We start from the raw sequence: 24,058 nt of genomic DNA, 5'->3' as shown, positions 1-24,058 counted from the left end.
ATCGTCTCCATGAAGCAGCCTTTTGTTCCTGGCTGCCTGGAGCCAACGTGCCTCCTTGCCTGGCTGCCTCATTCCACACCGACACCCTTAACTGCTGGTTTCATCTTCCTCGTAGCGATTGTCTCAGATGAAGTTTCAGTATCATTGCTTCTCATCTGCGGCTCCAGAGTCCCATTTTCGCCAGCCAAAAGCCAAAAGCCTTGCACTTGCCTGACCTCTGCAATTACCAGCAGGGCTCTTGCTTCACAGCCATGGGGAACCTTTGGAGCAGGGGCCATTTGGATAAGCCACAGGAGACCTAGAAACAGCGAGCTTTGCTTAAAATGTCCGGTTCTTCCTGCAGTTCCTTTCAAACTCACTGCTGCGACCTCAGTCGCTGTGAAGTACAGTTTTGATTACAGCATCATTTGAATGCTGCCTGTGATGGCAGAGTGCCTGTCCTGACCTCTGGAGGGTCTTCCTGTTTTCTATTTTTCCGCTTGTTAATCAAAAAGGAAAGTTGTTAGCCACCCCAGCCATGGCTCTTCACGTACACAAGGGCAAAAGAGAGCATTAAACACAACTATTTGAGGATTTCTTCCTTTCAATGCATATTTGTGCAAGAACTTTATGCAAATCTCCTGGTGCTGCTCAGGATATTCTCCTAGATGCACACTACATTTGGTTTTCATTGTACCATGAGCACACATCTGACTTCAGCCAGCAGTTTTTAGTGGCTCTTCAGCAAAACTAAACATTTGCCAATGCCTTCAGTGGAGAGAGGAGCCCACAGCACACACCTCTTAGAAGATGAAGAGCAAGGCACAGTAATACAACAGATTGTGTGGGAAAATGGCAAGCCCATCACATGGCCATAATGCTGCTGCACAGGGTAGGTCCATTTCTGATTTCAGGTACCACATTTCAGGTGCAGTGAATGGAAGTTGGGGCTGGAAACCCCCTGTCACACCATTGTCATGCTGCAGGTCTGTTCAAGTCCAAATGTAAACTTTGCAGATCAGTAAAAAAAACCCAAAAATTGGTGGTCATTGCAGTTCTCGTGGGAAGCTTGGCATTGAAATAGATTACCTTAACTCCAAGTCCCCTAGAAATTTTGCAGCAATCAGGCAAGGCATGCAGGAAAATTCAGAGGCCCAGGACCTACCTGCCTTCCTACAGCCCTTCTCAGACAGGTATTTGCCCTCTCAAGGAGCAGGACGTGATGGGGTCAAGGCTCATGGTGCTGCTCACTGGCTCTGCTCAAGGGCTGGAAGAGGGTTTCAGAGGCATTCAACCCAGAGTCGGGGGAGCTAAATGGCTCTGCTCATGGATCACCCCCAGCACCCCGCTGTCCTGTGTGTCACTACAACCCCTGGGAAACACAGGCTTGTCAGTCTGGGTACCATGCTCCAGCACAGGCTATGGCCATGCCTTGGCTTCCTCAAGACAAGAATTCTGCTCTTCTGACAGCATCCCAGCTTTCAGGGATGGAGGCAACTATGGTACTGAGGGGGAGAGAAAAGCTGCCTCAGCTTTTGCCCTGCACCAACCAGTGTCAGTTCAATAGAGGGCAAATGCTCCACCTTGCCTTGTGGCTCTCCCAGGAAACCCTGACTTGGCTAATCATTTTAGCATAAACTGCAAGAAAATTCTGGATAGCAGAAGAAAATGAGCTCACATTAAAACTCTCACAACTGCCTTTCTTGGTGAGAATCAAACTTCCATCTATCGCTCAGATAACTTCAGACATGCTGTGCATGAGCTGTTGGGTTCTTCCCCTTCATGCTGTTATCAAGAGTTCAGCAGCCACATCAGCTTTGTCTTCAGTCTGAGTATTTTCCTGTTTCACATTCTCTGCATCTTATCGAGTACAGACACTGTTCTTTGATAACTCCACAGATCACTGCTCTTTCTGGACTTCCATTTTCACCATTCATGAAGCATCTTACATGAGTGCATCTCCATATACTTCAGGAAGGTCTGGAAAGGAATATCTGGAGGCAGATGGGGTTTGATTCTCCAATTCTTTGTGCTTCCCTTCATAATAACATAAAGCTTATAGAACTGGAAAGCAAATTGAGGTGTGGGAAAGGAGAGTCCCTTTTCACAGAATTACAAATCCTGTCTGCTTTTCATGATGAAGTTGTATGCTGGTGGGTATTGTGTCTCCAGCAAATAATTCTCACACAAAAGACACAAGAAGTCTGTAGCAGTCCCAGAAGGCAGCAGTCAGCTGCCTTGTTTAACAGTGAGCCTCATGCACAGAGGCAGTGGAGACTGGGCTCAGGCACCAGGTGCCTTGGGGAGATTTTTTAGCACTTAGAATTTTCACTGCTGCTGTGGTGCCCAAGTGCCCACCCCAGACAGGTGCCTCCAAAGCAGCTGAGCAGCATCCCTTCTTGCTTCTGAATAATCCCTCATGTCCACCATCTCAGTGAGGAAAAGGAAAACATGCTACAGATAGAATAAACCTCGATTTTTTTTTTTTACCAGACAATATTTTTTCCAGTCTTTTTCATATTAAATGCCAGCTTCTCTGCTTTGGGACATCTAGCTACAGGTATGCAAACCCAAAGATGTGATTTATTCACGTGTGACCCTCTCTCCCACCCATAGCCAAACAAATTGGCAATACTTTGACAACAACTGCACGTGGCAGCTCAGAACACAACCAAGAAAATTACCTGGCACAGCTGCAAGTTGTTCACCACACTGACAAATAGTTGCCAACCATTTTCTTCTGCTGTCCAAGCTTAATCATGTCACAGACACTGCTTGGAAACCACATCCTTCTGTTGCAGTATGAGTTGTCGCCGCCGCTCACAACACACTTTCTGATTAAAGGCATGAATGTCATGTTTTGTCGCAGAGAGAAGTCACTGTGGGTGTTCAGAGGATCCCCAGTCTGCACAGAAGATGCTTTGCCCACCAGCTGCAGAAGCTCACTTCAGGCACCAGGACCCCCTTTGCCTTTAGCCAAGTGCCATCCCCATCCCATGGTGGACTGCTTGGCACTCTTTCCCCAGCGCTTTTGGCTCACACATTGCTTGCTCGATAGCACATCACTGCTACTTTACTCAAAGGAAATCTAGCAATCCTGCCAAGGATGTGAGGGAAGAAACTCACTTCTCATAAACTGACAAGAAAGAGGCAAATTCTCTGCCTACCAGCAGGAACATGCCTATGAATAGCCACTGTGTAAACACAGATTGCACATTGCAGAATGGCATCGAGCGTAGATACCGTCAGCCATCTCTTCCTGAAATTCAATAGACATTGATATTTATACCCAGCCTTTGAGGTTTAGCATGCTTCAGCACAAATATACATTTATTAATACCACATAACACTGGGCCTTATTGACTCTTATTGAGTCTCATGCCACTCACAGGTATACATTTTTTCCTGGACTGTCATGCTTGAAATAAGTTAAGCCAAGAGTGAATGATCTTTCAATAGAGTATGTAATATATTTAAGGCCACATTCAGCATTATTTTCCTTACTTCCCTTCACCAAAGTGATATTTATAGAGGAGGCTGCATTCTGCTCAGCAGTAGATTAGTGCTAATAATATAGGACTCCAGTGGTTATAGTGGTTATAGAGTTGATCTAGACATATATTGACAAAACAGGGAGTGGGAATTTGGCCCAACATTCTCAGAACAGGAATACTAGAACTGGAGTTATGCCATGGAAGAATTTGGTCCATACTCTTTCTGAAACAAGGGAGCCAAATAACGCAAAAAAAGGAAGCTGTTCTGAAGTCTGTTTACAAGAAAATCTGTGATTTCCAGTGATTTAGAGTCCAGCTAGAGGAAGGTTAAGTTCAAGAACAATACAGCCTGATTAAAATTAGCTTTTTCTCCCTGTAAAATGACTTTTAAATAGAAATAAGGACAAATAAAATTCATAAGACATGACCTTGCTGTGGAAATACAATCCTTTTATGTTTTTCATCTTAGACTCTGTCCTGTACAAAGACATCACCTCTAAAGCAGTGTCTGCTTCTACTGTCCAAGTATTCTCACGAATCTTCATCAGTATAAATGCTTCAGTGGCCATAGCAAATAGTCTGGTCTGTGTGCCTGTGGTTCAGTTATACCAAACAGATCAGGAAGTTAGCAGAGCAAGATGCAATGACCCATGTTATTATTCATTTATTTGCCCAGGCAGGAGTTGGGTTCTGCCATTTGCAGCTCAGGAGACCCAGCACTGAGGCAGTGACTGTCATGGTTTCACCATCAGAGCAAGCTGCATTGATTGCACCCTTTTTCCTTCCAGACTGACCCTCCCTTTCCCCTCTCCTGACATTACAAACAGAGCTCCTCTCTACTGCAACACTGGGCTGAAATAGGACAGGGAGTCATCACAGAAAAATCTATATGCAGGAGTCATGAATTTCCATGTTTCTGGAGGCAGACAAGCAGCAGGCTAGAGGAGGCAGAAGCATAAAGGAGGTGGCTGATGTTGGCCCAGGGAAGCTGCTGCTCCTTTCCTCTTGCTCTGCAGTGCCAGATGGCCAGTCCCATCCTGCTTGCTGCATTTTGGTGTATGGCAGCAGGCACAGCCTAGCTGTGCAGGAGGGAGGGAGTCAGAACTGACAAGGTCAGCAGGTTGTGGGGCTCTGCACAGGCAAATTGTGCTGCTGACCCAGCCAGCCAACTCCCCTGCCGGGGTCTTTCTTTAAGGCTGAATCTCAACGCCTCTCCTGTTCAAGAACGTCCCCAGCATCCAGACAGGGATGAATGAAAGAAGAAAACACACCATGCAAACAAGCCTTCAGCACTTAGCTGATTTTGCTGGGGAGGATCCCACGTGCTAACTGCCTCCACTCACACGCCTAATTGCTTCTAAGTGTGGTACCATCTGAGAAAATCCCACTTGCACTGACACTCTGGTTTTTCAGGGTGTAGCCATTGGAAAAATAATGAAGTAGGGTATAAACATTTTTTCAAATAAAAATAAGCCAAGTCCATAACAGATGCGTATCTTTCAGCACTTCAGCTCTTCTTTGTCTAAAAACAAGGAATAAAACTCTGCCATAATTTAGCCTGATCTTCCAACATATTTGTGTTCATATCTCGTGGGTTTCAATGCAAAATGGAACTAAACTATGTGCCATATCCCAAAAGCTGCTAAGTTTTGCATTTGATTTTCTGCATTTGTATTTTGTATTTGAAAATAATGAAAGCCATAACTTCGCCAGTGAATACAGGAAGCTAATTTCACTTATTAGCTCCATCCTTAATGTGGCATCATGCTGTACCAAGTGTTTCATTTGCAAAACGCAAACAGACAAGTTCTGCTGCTCAAGAAGCATTACACTTTTTCAGTCAAAGACATTTGCATGCTTTGTACTGGCCAGGCACAAAACTGAGCCAAAGTAGTGGGAGGAAACAGGCAGCAAAACCCCAGGTTCCAGTTCTCCTCCCCAGCCAGCTGCCTCCTGCTTGCCCTCTTCTGGCTCCTTGGCTTTTGAACTTTTGGCCTCGTGGCTGCAAGAGGAAAGCTCGAGGTGTTTTCCCCAGCCTGACCTACACAGTGTGGCTAGGCTGTGCTCTTCAGTGATACCCAGTATTGTAGCTGGGAGCTGAGGAAGGAGCTCCCACTTTCCACCCAAAGGCCAGCAGCATTTCTGTCTTCTTGAGGAAATCTTGGTCCACAGTGCCAGAGGACACTTACATCTCACAGAGATGTCACAACTGCAGCTTTGATGCAGGCACGCATGTTCAGGAGAGGGATGAAACCTCAGGCACATCCTGACCAGTGCTGGAACTCATGCCTTTCCTTGCAGTTGTGCACCAGTGCCCAGACCCAGACTTGTCCCTGCTCTGCATCCTGCCTGTCCCCAGGCATCCCTGTCTGCCCCATGAACTCCAGCCCTGGAGACGAGATTGTTTTCTGTCCCCACAGGTAGACCTGCTGCTGTCAGTAAATCTGTTTTGTAGGACTACCTTCAATATTAATAGGAATACATTACAAGGGATTACTTGAAATTCTCCTTTTGCAGGGAGTTAGACCAGGCAGCCTTTGTCCTGATTTTCAGATGTGTTTTTTTTCATTTAATATATTTCCCCTCTGAATCGCTCTCAAAAACTGTACAGGCTGAAACATTTCCAACTTTAACTTGAAGTTTAAAGTATTTTTTTTCCAGATGATCCCTATTTATGGGCTTGCAGCACTGGCCAGTGTGGTCTCAGAAGGCTGAATTGAAGTAAACAACATGTTGAAATATATTTAGTGAATTATCATGCAAACCACAGAAGAACATGAAGAGAGAGAGAAGAGGATTCTTGGTTGGGCAGTGATTTAATGTTTTCTGTCAAAGAAATCAGATATTAAAAAGGCTATTAAGTCACTGAGCTCAGCTTTCTTGGGCCATGCCATAATTGTTTCTTACGATAAACATAATTTCAAATGCTTTATCTAGTTATGGTTTAAACCCTGCAAATGAAAAGGCGTGTACCCCCACCCTCAAGGAGGAATTCCACAAATTATCACATCTCCCTGTCTCACACAACTATCTGAACACCCATTTAGTAGATTAGTATGTGTAATAGTAAGTAATTTTATAGTGTCAGAGTGTGCAAAACATCATTCAGGGCACAAACTTTATCTGTTGTTCTTCCTTCCCCTAAACAACATAATATAAATGCTGTGCAATGACATTAGAACAGTGCAACAAAAATTATGGTAATGAAGGCAGGACTATCACTCATTTGACATAATGTCAATGGGCTGGATTTTTGGCCTGAAGAAATTACATCTATTTGCCTGTGTATACATGTTCAGTATGGCTTTACTGAATGACTCACGGAGTCATGAAATGCAAGGCATGTGACATGTGTCAATCAGCTCATTTAATCACAGCACTTTACTGTGGCAGTCAGGGAGCTGGGTAGGGCTCCAGAGCTGGGCGCTCAAGTGTGCTCTCTCTCCCTGCTTCTGGGCAAAACTTGAGGATCTTTTAATTTCATATGGGATTTCTAGTCTTGCAGCAATCCAGTCAGAGTTATTGCATGGCAGCTGCCCCCTCCCGTCCTCTCTCTCCAAGCTGCTGGATGTCTATGAATAACAAACATTTCCACTGCACAACGAGTTCAATTTTACAGCACTTGATCTTGTCAATCTAGCCTTTTCAGGAAGTATCAAGCTGTTCAATAATGTATGAACAACAAAAGCACTGCACACTTGTGGAGTAGGTGCATAATTTAGGGGAGGATCATGTAGATTTTGTGAGCATTTTATAGCACCTGCACAGCACATTGCCACCAGGCTGACTATTCTGGGACACACAATATGGTCAGTGCAGTCAATCCACAGATCATCTTCTTATTGCTCTTTTAAAAGTGCATGTTTATTGCTCTGTGCTCCCTTACAGAATAGTTGTGCAGCAGATGGTTGTTGGGTGTGGTGCTCTCTGGAAGACAGTGGAGGTGCATTTTGTCCAAACTCCAGGTGGAAATACTGCTTCAGCAGGAGCTCAGAGCTGGTATCACACTGCTAAAATACAGAATGAGTATATGCTCTGTGGGATGAAGGCAGCTCAGTGCTTGGATGCAACTGTGTCTCTCAACCAATCTGTTTGAACGGTGTTAACTTGAAGGCTGCATAAGGAAATTGGAGAAATTTGACCTCCTAGCAAAGGCCATCACATCTCAGCCACTCCTATGGCAAGGACATCAGTCCACACCTGGCTGCAATGTGTCTGCCAAAAATGCATCTGGTGATTTCAGGATAGAGGGTAGTAATCCTTACTTCCTTTGGAAGTTTGTTCCTGCCTTGTTGTTTCATCATAGTGTTTGTTTTTTAAACTTTGCAAAAGTTATGACCATTGATGATAAAAATCTGTTTAAATCAGTAACCACTTGTGCAAATCTATCCCAGCAGGTCAGTAAACTCTGTGGAAGGAAGTGATGTTCTCAAGCCAGTATGCTCCATATCATCAAGATTTAAAAAAAAATCTCCACCTTACCCTTACACAGCAATGGTTCACAGCCTGTCCAGGTGACCTCAGCAGAGTCAACTGATTGGGTTTACAGAAATGACAATCTTTGTAGAATTTTCAGCAGGTCAAGATGCCAAGATGCTTGTAAATTCGAGTACCTCTTAATTTCAGCATTCTGCTTGCCTCTGTGACTCAGTAGCTGGGCAAAAACTGAAGGAAATCCATAGCAGTGGGTACAGCGAGGTACAGTTGAACCATAAAAACTGCCAGACAATTGTGAAGGGAGCACTGGATATTTTTGCATACTTTGTTGAAGCAATAATCTTACAAGGAGAACTTTCAAGCATGTGGATATGTTCACCAAAAAACCAGCTTGTACAAAGACAGGCTTTTATTCTGGAGAATTTATGCACATGTTTAACTCAAAATGGAATAATCCAAGAACTCAAAACCAGGCTCATATGCACAAGCCTTTGCAGGCAGCAGGACTCTGCAGGTGCTGAAAACAGAGCACAAAAATAATGTTTTACAGGAGTATTGTCACACAAAGCCCAGCAGCTCATTCCCAAATACGATATTGAGAAAGAGTTCAGGTGTTTTGAAAATTGTCATATTGTCCCTAGTCTACACACTCATTTTCTGAGACTGATACTGGGTAAGCACTGGCCCTGTTAAGTACCTGTCTGATCTCTACTACATTAAAACTCTTTATTAAAAAAATTGCAGAAAAATGAACTCCAGAAAAGATATCAAATAGAATTTTTATTGAGGGCAAAAAAGGGGTTTAGGCAACTTCTGTTTGCTGTATTGTTTCCAAAAACAATGAAACACTTTCAAAGTTTATGTTTCTCTTGACATTTCTCAGATACTAAAGTACTGAAAGGCAAGACTGGGAGCCACAAAGGTACTTAAGTGCTTCTTGTTTAATTAAGGGTTAGTCAACCAAATACTTAAGCATCTAGGCATGCATGTCCTGCTTTCTTTCACAAGACATTTGTGGCAGAACAGAGACTAGATACCAAATTTCTTGAAGTTTAACCCACCTTACAAGTCAGCCTAACTTTCACACCTAGATAATGGAAAATTTTCCTGGGTTTAATGGATTATGCTGAAGATCTGAAGTTGTCACTCAAGGCAGAAATAATTTCAGCAGAGGAATGGGACCCCAGGTTTCTAAGAATTTTCAGTCGTGTACTTGCTACTGCAGATATAAAATAAATGAATGGATGCTATTACTGAAATCTGAGTATTTGCAAATGTTCCAATCTTAAATATTTGGAGTAACTCAGCCAAAATCTTTCTCTTACCTGTTTTTCAAAATTATCTCTTACCACCCTTGCCAATGAGTTTGAGTTTTGATCCAGACACAGCAAATGACTCAGTGATCTTACTTGGGCTGAGGAGTAAATTCCCCTTTGCTTGTGGCTTAGCAACATTGATCCTCTACTGCTTCTTTGAAAAATTCCCATTTCAGGTAACATTATCATGGAGTTCAGCAAGAAATAAAAGGCTGTTTAAATCATTCATATCGTTTACTTGAATTTTAGCATTACATTCAGATTGCATGATGAAAACTAACCTGTTTGGCTACCCTTTTCCCCTGGTTTAAATATCACCATGCTGGTGATGTGGGATTTGGACATGGCACAGCAAGTATGTGCACTCAGGCAAGCAAACTGTTTTCTCATGTTGGGATGCCATTTCTAGTATATTGTTTGGGAGGGGAAAAAACCCAAAACAACCAAACAAAACAGAAAAAGAAAAAAAAAAAAAACCAACAACCCCCTTCTATATATTCCTCTCCAAGCATTTGGTATGGCTGCCTGTGCCTGTAACATTTGGATGCATTCCCAACAGTGGAGTCCAAAGATTGTCCGTCTGTTGAAGGCTGCTCTGCCCGAGAAAAAGATCCCTTTTCAAATGGATAGAAGGGAAAGGATGGAGAAGAATGTTTCTCTGGCTGCGGTTTTATTTATGGTGGCAAAGTTTGATCTGAGAAACTTTTCGGTAGTTCTCAAAGACAGATCTAGGTTCAATCAGTCTCCTTTAAGATATGTAAATTACTAATTGCATTGTGCCCTTTCTAGCCAGCCAATCGACTAATTTATACAACGCTTCATTTTGCAAAAATAGAAAGTATTCCCAGGCAAAGCAAATCACAGTTCTCAAGCAGCTGATTTCAAATTCTTCCTCCGAGAGAAACCTTGAAAACAATGTAACACCCCAAATCTGCTTAGAAATTTTGTAGAGCAATGGCATTCTGTTCCCATTAAAAAAACAAAAACAAAATCCCTCTATATCATCATCTTTCAAAACCGGAGTTATATAACGCTCGACATTTAATGAGCTTTTATTGACGTCCGTGGGACTACTTATGCCCGAAGCTCCTCTGTGCGCACTTAAAAGCTGAAGAGCGCACAGGCAAGGGAAACTGCAGAGATGCCGTGACGCAAGGGAAAAAAAAAAAAAAAAAAAAAAAAAAAAAGAGGTTCATACCCCAGCTCTCCGAGTCTGCAGATAATAGATTTGCCTCTGTCCTAATTATACACTCCATCTCGGTGCATTAGCATGGAGCCTAGAAAACCTGACTCATCATTCCTAACAATCCCGGCGACCTGAGGCGAACACACACACACACACACACACACACACACACACACACACACTCGCATGAGTGCTCCCAACTTCCCCCAGAGCAAACACCTCATCCTGCTCCGCCTGGCCGTGTCCCTGCGTGTGCACCCCGCCGCACCGGCAGGGACAGCAGCTCGCCCCCCGCCCCGGGAACCGGGCTGTCTCCAGAGGATGGCCATGGCCGCGGGCGGGGTCTGGCCCCGGGGTGGGGAGCTGAGGCCGGGGCACATCACAGCGGTGCCCAAACCGGGACCCTTGGAGCCGGGACCCTCGGGGTCGGGACTCTCGGGGCCGGGACTCTCGGGGCCGGGACACTCGGGGCCGGGAGCCTGCGGGGCGCTGCGGGGGGAGCGGGAGCGGCCCTGAGGCGCCGGGACGCTGGCCCTGAGGGCGTGGCCTCGGGGCCTGCTTTGCATGGCGCCCACCCTATTGGCCGGCGGAAGGCACGCGCCGAGGGCAGGCCCCGCCCCTCTCTGCCCAAGGCTGCCCAGAGACGCCGCCGGCCCCGCCCCCCCGCGGCGCCGGCCCCGCCTCTAGCCCCGCCCCCTCTCGCAGGCTGCCCGGAGATGGGAGCCGCAGCGGGCGCTGCCCATTGGCCGGCGGCGGGCGGCGCGCCGCGATTGGCCGGCGGCGGCGGCGGTGGGCGGGGCGGGCGGCGCGGATTGGCGGGGCCCGCGGGGGTGTGCGCGGGGGGCGGTGGCGCGGAGCGGGCGCTGGGGCCGCGGCCGGGGATGGGGGCGGCCGGCGGCGCGGGCAGCTGAGCGGCGCGGAGCGTCCTGGGCCTCCCCGTCCCGCCCGGCCGTGGCCGCCATCCCCGCCACCATGAACCGCCTCGGCTCCGGACCCGTGGGCAGCGCCGCCGCCGCTGCCGCCGCCGCCGCCGGGCAGTACCGGGTGTGCGGCAATTGCCGGAAGGTGCCGAGACAGGTATCGGGGGGCGTCCGCAGCGAGGCGGCGAGAGCCGCGAGAGAGGCTGGTGTGGGGATTGGGGGAGCGAGCGGCAGTGGGACAGAGCCTAGGCGTGAGGGGAAAGGGGCAGTGGGGCAGCAGTGGGGCAGGGATGGGGCCAGGCAGCGGGGTGCGGGCTCTCCGGGAGCTGAGAGCCCGGGGGAGCGGAGGGGTGCGGGGCGGGGGGAGCCCGGGGGTGCCGGGTTCCGCACCCCATCTTCCCCGTCCGCCGTGGGACGGCTGTCACTTGCCCTTGTCCCAGGCTGTCCCCTGCATCCCCAGGGTCTGGGGGCACTCGGCCTCTCCGATGGCATCGGGGGGAGCTTGGCTTGGGGCCCGGCCGCGCTCCTAAACTTTATTATCCACATATTTCACCGGCGAAATTCATCACCGCGATCTCCGTCAAGTCTTTGTGCTTGGTTGGGGGGGAGGGGGGGTGGGTAGGATCTGAGATTTTTACATTTAAAAATGTAAGAAAAGCAGCAAGGAGCTGCCAGCCCGCCGCCCCCAGCGCATCCCCGCAGTGCCCGGCCGATCCCTGCGGATCCCCGGCAAGGAGGGTGCGGTGCCCCGATCCCGGCATCGGCATTAGCGGAGGTGCTTTTTGTTTGTCCAGTGCAAATGAATTAAAACTGCTGAGCTGTGCAAACGCGCCGAGTCTCCGAGCGCCCAAGATGAACGCGATGCCGGTTTTGGTTTTATTTTAATTCAATCTCTCCCAGCGCGTTTTGCTCCAGGTTGGTTCTTGCAAACGCTAAGAAAGCCTGTAAGTCAATGAGCTCAAATATTTGCGCTCTTTGTCCAAAAACTGTTTTTCTTCCTCTGTGGGTCAGGCCAAGTGCCAATCAAAGTTGTTTTTCAAGCCTCTCTTCCCTGCAGTAGGACTGCTTTTTTCTTTCTTCCTTTTTTTTTTTTTTTTTTTAAGGGTTTGGTTTTTGGAAAGGAGGTGTGTATTTAGGGGAGGGGGAGGAGAAACGTTAAAAATCGGTCAGAGAGAGAAGCACATCTTAAAAATCATATTTCTTCAATATTTTAATGGAAACAAAATCTTATTAAATGTGCATGCTTGGTATGTGCAGTTATTTTTTCCATAAACTCTTGGATCATGTTACAGTTGATACTTGGTGCTCAGCTCTTAGCTCAGCTTGCGAGAAATGTAATGGATCAGAGAAGCACACATCAGCAGAGTCTGATTTTTAACCATTTCGTTGCAGGACCCAATCACTTCTTGGCTTTAGCTTGCTGCTGTTCCCACTTTAAGAAAAACAAGTACTTGAAACAAGGTTAAAGCCTGTAACAGCTTCAGACTTGACATATGTCTAAAGACATAGAAATTAACCAGTGCCAAATCTGTTTGTAGAAAAGCAGGGAGGGAGCTTGCTTTGTTCTGCCAAATAATCAAAATGTTTTGTTGACAAATAAAGTGGCGCTTGGCAGCACTTGTAGATCTAAAATTAAATTTAAGTTGCTGATTTTTTTTTTTTTTTTTAAATCGTATTCCCATCCTGCTGTGTAGGACTTTTTTTTAATACCTCTTTAATACCAGTGGGAAGTAGGAGGTGGGGACAGGGTTGGATGGTACTTTCCTGGTAGTGGGAAACTTGCTGCATTTAATTTATTGTTTTATTTTTATTTTATTTTAAAGTAGTTTAGGGATGATGGTGAAACATAGGAACTCAGTTGGGTCTGTTGGGGAAGGCCACTTAGTGCTGCTCTGTTGGCTGTGATCATTTCAAGCATACAAAATAGGGGAAAAATAATAAAACTGAGTGACAGCCCATGAAACCCTCTTGAAACATAGGTGTTCTGTGCTTTTAGTGGTGGCACTAGAACATCATTCCATCTCTGTTGTAGGCTGAATAATAAAAATAGAAGTGCAAAGCTTCTGACTACATCTGTCATTATTTAAAGGTTGATGTAATAAAAATCACTGTACATTTTAACCTTTTGCTCCTCATTGACAAGCATGCAAGTAGAAAACATGAGGAAAAAAACCAAAACAAAACACTTGATAGAAGTGAGATGCAAATTTGACCTGAGTCTCAGAGTAATAATCTTCAGATAAGTGCTGCCTCATCTGTTCTTTTGATGGTATTGGATTTTGGTTTTTTCTTAATGTCCATGTGATAACATACTGGAAAAAAGGGTTGGCCTTGAAACATGTTGAATCTCTTCTGCCCTCCTCCGTTTTAAGTCTTTATTTGAAGTCATTTGAATGCTCACAGTTTAGGTAGAGCTGTTGTCAAAATCATGAGGGGAAAAGCAAGCTTTCAACTCAATGGCATATAATGAAATCTGAAATAGTCTAGCAGGTTTTGGATTCTCATGGGTGAAGGTAAGTTTCTCTTTCACCTGGGAAACAGGAAAAGCTAGATGCAGCACTTTATGCTTCATCCAATTTCAGATTAAACAAAGTTACATTTTATTATGGAAAGTTCTATGAGGGCAGCACTGAGAATCTTGCTAAGGATTCATGGGTTAAATTTGCTTATGAAGAAGGTTTCTCACATTAAAAGGATACAATTTCCAGTTGGGCTTATTGTTGTGGTACTCTTTAGATAATCAGATCTACTTGCAGAATAATTGTTGCTAATCAAAAGGGCTTAGACAGTCACAGATACAACAACTGCATCATTATTTGGTTTAGGAGAGAACAAGGAAAGGACAGGCAGTCATAGGTGATGCTGTCTTGGGTTTGGTAAACGAGCTTGTTGAACAGACAACCAAGGCTAATGCTTTTAATCAGTTTAAAATAAACAGAAGAATGACCAAAGCAGGACGAGTAGCTCTGGTTCTTGGGATGGATGGACATCCTTTCTAACACAACTGTGGCATACCAGGAGGGAGGAGTGCTTAACAGGGCATGGGAGTGCTGTTGCCATGTCTTTCCTAGAGGTGGCTGAGAGTTGCTGCCACTTCAGTGACCAGGATGGCTCCAGTTCTCCCCTTTGGAAATGCAACATGTAGGGGAGTCCCTGGGCAGGGGGGCTCCAGGCTCTTATCCTGGAGCCTGATGGAAACCCAAGGTTCTCCTGCCTAAACCTGATCAATATGCTGAGCAAGAAAGAAGAGAATATTATATAGGAAGAGCTCAGTATTTCATTGCATAAATAACTGCTTCAGGAAGGATTTTGGGAATAGGCAAAAAGTCTTCAGGGAATGGAAAAATCCTGATTTGTCAGGAAATGTAGGAAGAGGGAGGATTTGCCAATTGTTCAAGCTTGGTTGCAAATTGCAAAGCATGTGAAGTAAAAGGTTCTTTTACATGTACGTACAAGTTGGTAGGACAGGAAAGTATAAACATGGTTCCAGGATTAAATATTTGGTTTGTGTTGGATTTCACTGAGGGAGATAGAAGGGCAGTGGCAAGATGTGTGATGTGGGAGTGTGGTTTAAAAGGAACCTTCTGTGTTGGCAAGGTGGAAGTGGACCTGACTTAGCTGACCCTCCTGTCTTGAGCCAGTGTCTGTGCTGGAGTGCAGCTTAAAGGCATATGAAATCCAGGACTTTCCTGGTTTTTATAGACCTACCCAGTCAGGACTGAGAGGGGAAATACTCATAAAAATGATGGACATAATTTGCTCCTCATCCTCCCATGCCTGTCTCCTTATTTAGTACAACTCTCAATACTCTACAAAGTTACTAATGCAAATCTGAAAAAAATATGTATGACATGATATCACCAGGAGTAGGTCATGCTAGACTAATGGAGTGGTCTTCTATTGATAAGATAGCTGCTGGTGTCCTCATGGAAAAGCTTTGAATGGACTAAAGCTGCACTGTAGTCATTAAACATCTGAAGTAACATCAAAGGCTGAACTTGACACTGCAAGTCAATGCAAATTAAATGTTTGTATCTACAACCAACAAATGTTCTATATATTAAAAAGTTTAACTGGGTTTGAAAACTATTTGGGCAAACTAATAACAGAAAAATTAAACAACACATATAAATATGAAATACCAACACTTCTCAGTATAGTTTCTGTATGCTTTTCTGGCTGTTACATGTATCCTGTTGTCCCCTGGCAAAACCAAGTTACTGGGTAGGAGGGACCTTTGATCTGACAGAGTTTCCCTATTTTCTGTTACTGTTAATTACAGTGATTGGGAACTGATGAGAATGGGAATTACGCTGGGCCATGCTGAAAGGAGAAGTCACTGTGCTGGGAGGACAGTACAAGTGATAAATATTGTTGGTTCAGGGAGAGAGGGACTTTTCATGGAGAGCTGGTAGATCTTGAGCACTGGTGTAGTTAAAGTGGTGTGAAATCCAGTGGTGTGAAATGTGAGAGTCACAGGCTTGGCTGTTTGCTGCTCATCACTTTTAATAAGAGCAGCTCCTTGGAAGGAGCAGGAGAAGGATGTTGATGCAGGAGGACCAGCACCTCACTGCCACCCTGCAGGGCTGTGGAGTTGAAGAGGAGGGGAGCTGGGAAGGACAGACCCTAATCAAACAGGCACAGAGGGCAGCTGGCTGGGTGCTGGGAGAAAGGGCATGCTGATTTTGCAGAAGGAAACTGAAAAAGTTTGGTTTTTTATTCCAGCAGAAACAAAGGCTCAGAGGGGATACAATCAGTGTCTATAAATACATCTCATGGTAAGAGCAAGCGAGGAGAAATTAGCTCAAGAGTAGATGGATATAATAAGATCATAAATACATTTAGGCTGGCAAATTGAAGTGTCCACAGGTACAAGGATCTGGAAGAGTTTGTTCTAGGTCTGATGCTGCCAATAAAAGCACTCACTTTTAAGATAGAAAAATGTGTGAATGTCATTAAATGATGCTTACAATAGCACTAGCCTTGGCTCAGGGAGTTGAGGTCATATCCAAAAAAAAAAAAAGACACACTTTCATTCACAGTATTGTTTTGTGTGGGTAAGTAAGAAAGTAGCCCAAAAGTGAACCAAAAATAGTTTAATGTCAGGTCTCACAGGCCTGTGTAAGCTAAAATGTGTGTCACCATGAGTCATGAAGATGCATGGAGATGCTGTTACCTGCACTGTAAAAATCAAAAGGCCTTTCAAGGATATCTCAGCTATTTTGAGAGGAGTCAATCTGGTTCAATCTATTCTGAGCACAGGCAAATCAAAGTTGCAATGCAATTTCTTGGAAAACACCCTGGGTTTTCCACAATGTAGCATCTCTGGTTTTTTGTAGCAACTCTGTTGAGTTGCATAGTCTGGTTGGCTTTGGAAATCTCATCAACAAATCTTGGCTGTCACAGAGAATCTTAATTTGTAAAATCAAATTATGTTTTCTGTAGTTTGATGCCTCTTAATAATAATCTCTCTTCACATTGTAGGGAATGTGAGGAGCTGCCTAGATGGCTTTAAATCTCCAATGTGCTTCTTCCTAAAGGAGTTCTCAAAATTATTTGCGAAGTCTGTCATGAAAAATCAACTCTGTTTGCATTGGTTCTAATTTTAGCAATGTTCTGTTGTGTAAAACATTGTGTCTGCCTTCAGTGTTTGTGTCTTCCAGTCCCCTGGAGCACTCGTGAAACATGGTGAAACCAGCTCAGGTCACTCCTGCAACTAATGCACAGCTGGAGAGACAAGATGGAATTTTTGGGATCCAAAAATGTAAAGCTATAAACCAAGAGCAACAAAGCAAACTTATTAGAGCTGTTAAAGTTGATATCAACAGCCCCCTCACTCTCATAATTAATTCTTACTTTTTATTGAAAGGTTTGATAAAAAAAAACTCCCAACAAATGAACAACAAAGAATAAGGTTCTTTCCTGTGAAATAAGTGCTGTGAAAATCCAGAGCTGACTGGTTTCTCTCCTTCCCCATCCTTAGGAGTGTTTCAATAATTTGTATCTCTCCAGAATCTGATCCATTTTACTGGTTGTTCTCCCATCCCCTGTATAGTCTTTGTGTCCTGAAATCAAAGGGTGGTATTGCTCTTTGCACATGTATGCTGGTCCCGAGGCTGCCTGGGCTCTCCTACTTTTGCCTTTAAAACTACTGTAAAGAAATGTCCTTTGTGTTTTCCTAGTTTTACTGGCTGAAAATGAGATGGCAGAACTATTAAATTTTCATTAGACCTGTAATGAGAGTGGTATGAGTGAAATGAACCTCTGGTGAACGACGCTGTTTTGCAATGAAAAGCTGTAAGAAGTGGCCTCGTAGCCACCATGCTCATTTAGAATAGTCATTCTGTTTTAAAAAACAAAAGCAAAAACTGAGTTTTCTCTGAATTACAGGGAGGGAATGGAGGTGAGAAAGGAAAGAAAGTGGGCAGGAGGATTTTCTTCAAAAGAAACTTTGAGGTTTACTGTTGGGAGTGGGTTAGCCAAGTGTGGAGGTTGTACCCTGCAAAGACTTCTGCTGGTGGGAGTGGAGCATTGCATTAGACAAATCTGTGGTTTGGAAATGTGGACTCTGTGAACATTTGCTTTAAATTTATGCATATTACTTAATTAGGGCTTCAAATCTCACATCTCTTTAAATGGCAGTGTTTTGAAATATGAAAAAAGTAATATGGTTCATTAAACATCCTTGGTTTTTCCTCTCTCCCACATTGGTGAGGGAGCTGCTAATACTCATTTAGTTCTTTGTTTGAACAGTTTTTTTCTGGCTAGGGAGATTCGAGAGAGATAAGATAGTGGTATAATTCTCCCCTGGCTGTGCATAGCTGGGGTCTGGAGATTTTATTATCAGATTTCCATTTACAGGGCTGAAGAATAATGAGGGATCTCAAGCACAGTTTGCATGTCCGGGCTGAATATTGGCTTTTGTCTAAGTGGGTCAGATGGACCGGGGGGGAAACGGGGCATTTTCAGTAGAAAAGAAATTTGAATTGTCAGGAGGGAGACCTCAGTTAATGAGAAATTGCACCTCATCATCTTTGGAAAAGCCTGTATGGAAATAATTTATGCTGTTTAATTTCTCTGTTCTTTGCAGGTGTTCCTGTTTGTATGCAGAGGTGCTTCCCATTGTTGTCTCTGCAGCCCAGCCTGGTAGTCTTTGTGCTTTGAGTAGAAGCTATAGGGAACATAATGCAGATGAGTCAAATTGTGAAATGCCATTACAGGGAGGTAGGGATACTCTCCACAAACAGGTTTTTTTTTCTAATTGTTTGCCTATCAGTCAACCCATGAAATATATTACAGGTAGTTCAAGAAATTTTATGCAGTTCTTGGTATGCTACCCTGGGCAGACCAGTGTTACTGATAATAGGGGAAGCCATGATCTAGGGGTATTAATTTTAAATGTCTCTCTTAAACTCCAGTTTTAAATTTTATTATAGGATGCTTCTTGCATATCAGACATTAGATAACTATCACTTGGGGCAAAATACTGGTATAGATGGTAATTAATATTATGTGTTTATGAAGCTGAAAAACTATTTTGTTCTATTGCAGACCATATCAACCACTGATTTATTAAAATATCTTCATTCTTATATATTTCTTAAACTGAGAGGAAGGTGTTTTGAAGCACGGACGTTTTCTTGTAGGGCATAATCTTTGTGGCAGTCATAAATTTAAGTTAAGAGGCTGAACTGGGTGTAAGTGATGGTGTTCAAGGTAAGAGACAGAAGTCAGTGCTCTTAATCTAGCAAGATATCTCAATTCTTTCCTGGATGTCCCTGGTTACCTGAATTAGGATAAGATAAATAAACAGATAGAACCTTGTGATTGAACACCTTCTGTTGTTGTTGTTAATGACTCATATTACTCTTAATGTAAGAACCTTGTTTTGTTAGACTAGAAATGGATTTCTAATGGATTCTGAGCTCAGCCCCCAACCTTTTGAACTTGGTAATATTGTGATGCTACCTACTGTCCCCTTCCTCAGGAGATCAGGTGTTAAAAATAATAATGGAGTGGAATATGAAGTATTCCTGGCTTCATGTGTTGGGAGTAGGCTGGAACAGAAGTAATAAGTCTTTAACACAAGGGAATGTGGTGTGGTCAGTGTGTGGACCACCCTTTGGCTTGTGGTTTAAGTCTTCCAACACACACAAATGTTAGGTTAATGTATATGAAAGCCAGGAGGAATCACATTCATGAGAATTCTTTGCAGTCATAGATCTCTGTTACCTCTGCAAGTGCAAAAGACATTTGGAAGAAAAGTAAAGGGTAACTTGAAAATCAGGTTTTCATCTATTCAGAATGAGCAATGAAGTCTTAAATGCAGTCAATATGTCTCAACTGCTGCAGTTTGGAATCAAAATGAGTAATTGTGTATCTGTTTTAAAGCATATTAAATTTCAAATTAGTTTTGTCATGAAACTGGAGAGAAATGTAAATTCTTTCAGAGTCATTTGACACTTCATAGGATGGATTAAAATTGTTCCTTAGAAAGGAGGAATGGTTGCAAGAATGACTCCTCACTTAACATTTTCAAATGAAAAATTCATGCTTCTGAGCATTCACACATAACCTCAGTAAAACAAAGTTATGTTCATGACATTGAAGGAACACAAGCTGTCTTGGTGTAAACCATTCAGAGCAGTACACAGCTGCTTACTCAAAATCATCATTTATTTGTCTCTGGGCAGTTTATTATTGCATTGGATTTGCTCTGGCTGATACTAACAAAACAATTGAAAGCTAGCATATGTTCTCTCTTCCATATGAATTCTGCAGTTAAAAACTGTTTAATAAGACAGTGTCTTAACGGAGTTGAACCTAATTTAATAGCACATGCTTGTAAATATGTTTAATATCTCCTGCTGTAGCATGTGGAAAAGGGAATATAGTTACACTATTGTCTAAATGTATCTGGAGGGGTTTTGGCCATATGGTTCTAAATCTGTTTTAAAGTAATTATGCCTATTAACTAAAAAAATAAAAAATATTCCCCTCTGAGTTGACTGACATTCCTCTCAGTAAAGCACCCTCATTGCTGATGAGAGGTGTGGAAATAATAATTTGTTCTAGCATTTAGAAATTTGATTAGACCTCTAATGAAATGGAGCGCCTACATGCTGTCTAAATATTCTACCTGACACCAGCTGGATCCCATCCAGTGTGGAAGAACACTTGAAATGTAGCTTTACTACAATATGTTTTGTGTCTTGAAGTCAACGTGCTGCCTGCATGCAAATACCCACTGGCTATTCAGCAGGGAGGGCAGACCTTGTGCCTGCCTGGAAATGAGCATCAGGATGTGATTATTCCAGTGAGCACTGATTGCCTGACTGCAATATCTGGCTTAGAGTTAGAAAATTTAGGCAACTGTTTATAGAGAAGGATCCATACTACTAACTCTGTAAGCTGGACTTCAGGTGCTTGTGCACATATGTTATACATAGCTTGATGTGTATATGAGGTAGAAACATGCTAAGTTCCCAATTTGTCTCTGTTGTTGTCTAGTAACAAGGTGACAACAACACAGTATAAATAAGAATTTAAAGTTGAAGCACCACATTTCTCTCCCCTCGTTCAGTTCCCCCAAAAGCTGATTGCACCACCCCTTACATCTGGTGGCAGCTGCTTGAGCACCCGTGTTTTTGAAGTCCTCTTTAATTCAGTTGCAGTCATTTTCACTCTAGACCACTATGGCTAGAAAATTCTAAATTGGGACTGTGTTAGTATCCTGTGGTGGAAGTTCCCAGCCTCTATTGGTAGAAGACATTAAAATACTTTAGGAACACTTGAAGTGCTTGGTGTTCATTAGTCAATAGTAAACATTCATTTTGATTGGTAACTTTCTTCCTATGAAATCCAGAAGACAGACTTCAATACATCTCACTAGAATCAGACATGACCTTGTTCTTTCTTGTGTTTTGTTTTTTGAGATTTTTTTCAGTTCTGTTTCTCCACCATATTTAATATTTTTTACATTTTACAGCTGCCACATTCAAACAAATGCAGTGGAAAGGTTGAACCAGAAAATCTCCTGACTACTTTATGCTACATTAATGCTTCAGAAGATATTTTCATCTTCTTTTCCCTCCAGAAAACCCAAACAAACTATTCAATTACATTAATATTTTAAGTTTTATGTTACTGAGGAAAGACAGAATGAGGAGGTAACATTGGGGTCATTCAAGTAGAATCTGCTTTGAAATAAGTGGCTTTTATTCCAGCAATTTAAAACTTGTCTCGCTTCTGTGCTGGTGCTTGACAAGTAGTTAGGAGGCAAGGTGTGTTGGTTGAAAAGGTCAACATAATTAAAGGTTGAAGGAGCTGGCATTGTAGCTCTTCAGGAGAGATGGAGCTTGGTGTCTCTTCCAGCAGGGCAGAGTCCAAGTGGAGGGAAAGCAGGCTGCAGCCATGGAGGGTATGCTGGAAACATCTTTCACACATGGCTTAGAAAAGCAAGAGGGGAATGGGGAGGAGGAGGGTCTCCCTCCATGCCCCTGCTCTTTAGGCCACTTATGCAAAAGGTATTAGATAAAGGTGTAGTTACTTGACCTATTTATCCAACAGAAACTTGCCATACAAGCAAAAGCAGTCTGACTATCCAGTGCTGGTGCTGTTTTGTATGGGACACTCCTTTGAGTTAAGCAGTGCCTCATGAATACATAGAAGCAGCATCCAGCCATCCAAAATGATTAATTTGTCTTGTTTGAGAAGGTAGGTCTATGGCGTCAGTTCTTGTTTCCCAGAAAAGTTGGACAAAAAATTGCGTGGTCTCACCTCAGTCTGTATGGAGGTAAGGCTGGTGCAAGTAAAGGCTGTGAATGTGTGTCTTAAAAGCTGGGCTTAGTTTGTTGGAAAGGTCTCAGTTTGGATTTGGTGACTTCATTAAGAAAAAGGGCAAGTCGACTGGAGGGCAGGGGAGAACCTTATTAGGCAGCACACGTTAATCACTCTTCCATAGCTTTATTCAAGCAGGGTATAAAATAAGTGAGTTTATTTATTTATTACTTGCTGTTGCTTTTTTTGTAGTCATTAAACCACCAAACTGCAGTAAAAGCCCTCTTAGTAAATGTGTAGGCAGTACTCTGAGAAAATGGTAGCACCTGCCAGTAGAGGCTGAGATTAAATCTGAAGTTCTGTCAATCTGCTGGCCTGGGTGGCTGGAGAGAGCAGGAAGAGCTGATCTGTCTCTGGACAAGTCCTGTATTTGCATGTAATAAATCTTCTCTAACAGTTAGGAGTCTTCATTTTTGAAAATCAGCATATCTTTTAAGCTCTGTCATGAAAATGCATTTTTATCTTAGGTCTTCTACCACCAGCTCAGCTACATTAAGTCAGTGTGTTTTGGAGATTGTATCTCACTAATGACTCACTTTGGTAAGATGCAGCTTAAGATGCAAAATGTACTTAAAAAATAAAAATAAAAAAAAAAAAAAAAGAAGAAAGGGGAAGAAACTGCCTGACTGCAAGAATTCTTATGGTCATTCCAGCAAGTTGGTGGCTTATGAACGTGCTGCTGAGATGAACCCTTTCCCCTGTCTGTCTCTTACCCAGACTTTCCCAGAGTAATCAAATGGAAAGCTGTGTGTCAGCTCCCTGCTCATTGTAAAACAGTCTCCTGCCTTTGCAAACAAGACTCCTTGAAGAAATAATTTGTTCTAATTTGTGACCATTTTAGAATTTCCTATCAGGTGAAAAATCAAAAGGGCTCACCCATGGTTTTCCATCTGTGGCCCTAGCACCTATATTATTTTTTTGGACTTCCTTCAGGGAGACTGTGTAAGAAGACTTACTTCAGTAGACTCAGAGGCATGGTGTGGATGCCACCTCCTGAAAAATGCTTACGAGTCAACTAATCAAAAGAGGCTTAAACTCCTGGCTTAGACAGCAAGGCGCTTGCTCTTGGAAATTGTACCTTTAGGCTAGAGGTAAAGCGTGTTAGTCAGGGAGATTTTATTTTCATCTGGCACATTCTCCCTGTTTGAGTCATCAGCCAAAGAAGGATGGCAAAAATAGGTGCTTCTCTTAAAGCAGGAGGATACTGCTCCTTTTGGATGTCCAGGAGGGCTACCCCTTCCCAGGCATGGTGAAGAGAATAGTATCAGTGTGCCTTACATTATTGGAACTGGCACAAAGATGGTCAGTGATCATCAGTTGTACATAATCATTTGTCCAAGAAACTTGTGCCAAGGGGGCTTCTCATTTTCTTTTGAAAGCTTTTCAATGGATCAATTTAAAATTTTAAGGAGCATTGGCCACAAATTTTGCTATAAATTAGAAACCTCATAATAGACTCATGTTTTAGTATTTTGATGATGTCTTGAGTATTGATGCAGATTGCTTAGTTAAAGTTCTTCATGGTGAGGTAGCATAGCCAATATGTGCTTATATTCTTCCAGTACCATCTATCTAAACAAACATTGTTTACCCACTAGGTGAGTAGGGAGGGTTATAAGTATATTGTCTTTATGTTTTAAGGCTTAGGCACTTACTTTCTTCACCTTTCTCAAATCAAAATTGAGGTGCATTCGGAAAAGGGGAATAACAACACTGGCTTCCTAAAACCACGTTAGTAAAGAACTGAAGTGTAATGTCCTTCAGATTCTGAAGTAAATTATATGATACCACCTGTGTTGAAGAGGCAGTGTAGGAATGTGCTGACCCAGGCACTAAGAAGCTCCATAACATGACCTGCATCATCTACACTGGATTAGCACAGTGATT

General features: G+C 43.3%; 1 protein-coding gene across 1 annotated transcript in view; it reads left to right on the top strand.

Annotated features, from left to right (window-relative positions):
- The first annotated feature begins 11,278 nt into the window (after positions 1 to 11,278).
- SESN3 (sestrin 3) overlaps positions 11,279 to 24,058 on the top strand; it is a 43,328-nt gene continuing 30,548 nt past the window's right edge. The window contains exon 1 of the mRNA XM_079319171.1: positions 11,279 to 11,489. Coding sequence (XP_079175297.1) covers positions 11,385 to 11,489 — 105 coding nt within the window. The 5' untranslated portion in view covers positions 11,279 to 11,384. The remainder of the gene's footprint in view (positions 11,490 to 24,058) is intronic.

This window comes from Erithacus rubecula (assembly GCF_903797595.1).
Source record: "Erithacus rubecula genome assembly, chromosome: 1".
Classification (NCBI taxonomy): Eukaryota; Metazoa; Chordata; class Aves; order Passeriformes; family Muscicapidae; genus Erithacus; species Erithacus rubecula.
This window is presented reverse-complemented; position numbering and strand designations above follow the sequence as displayed.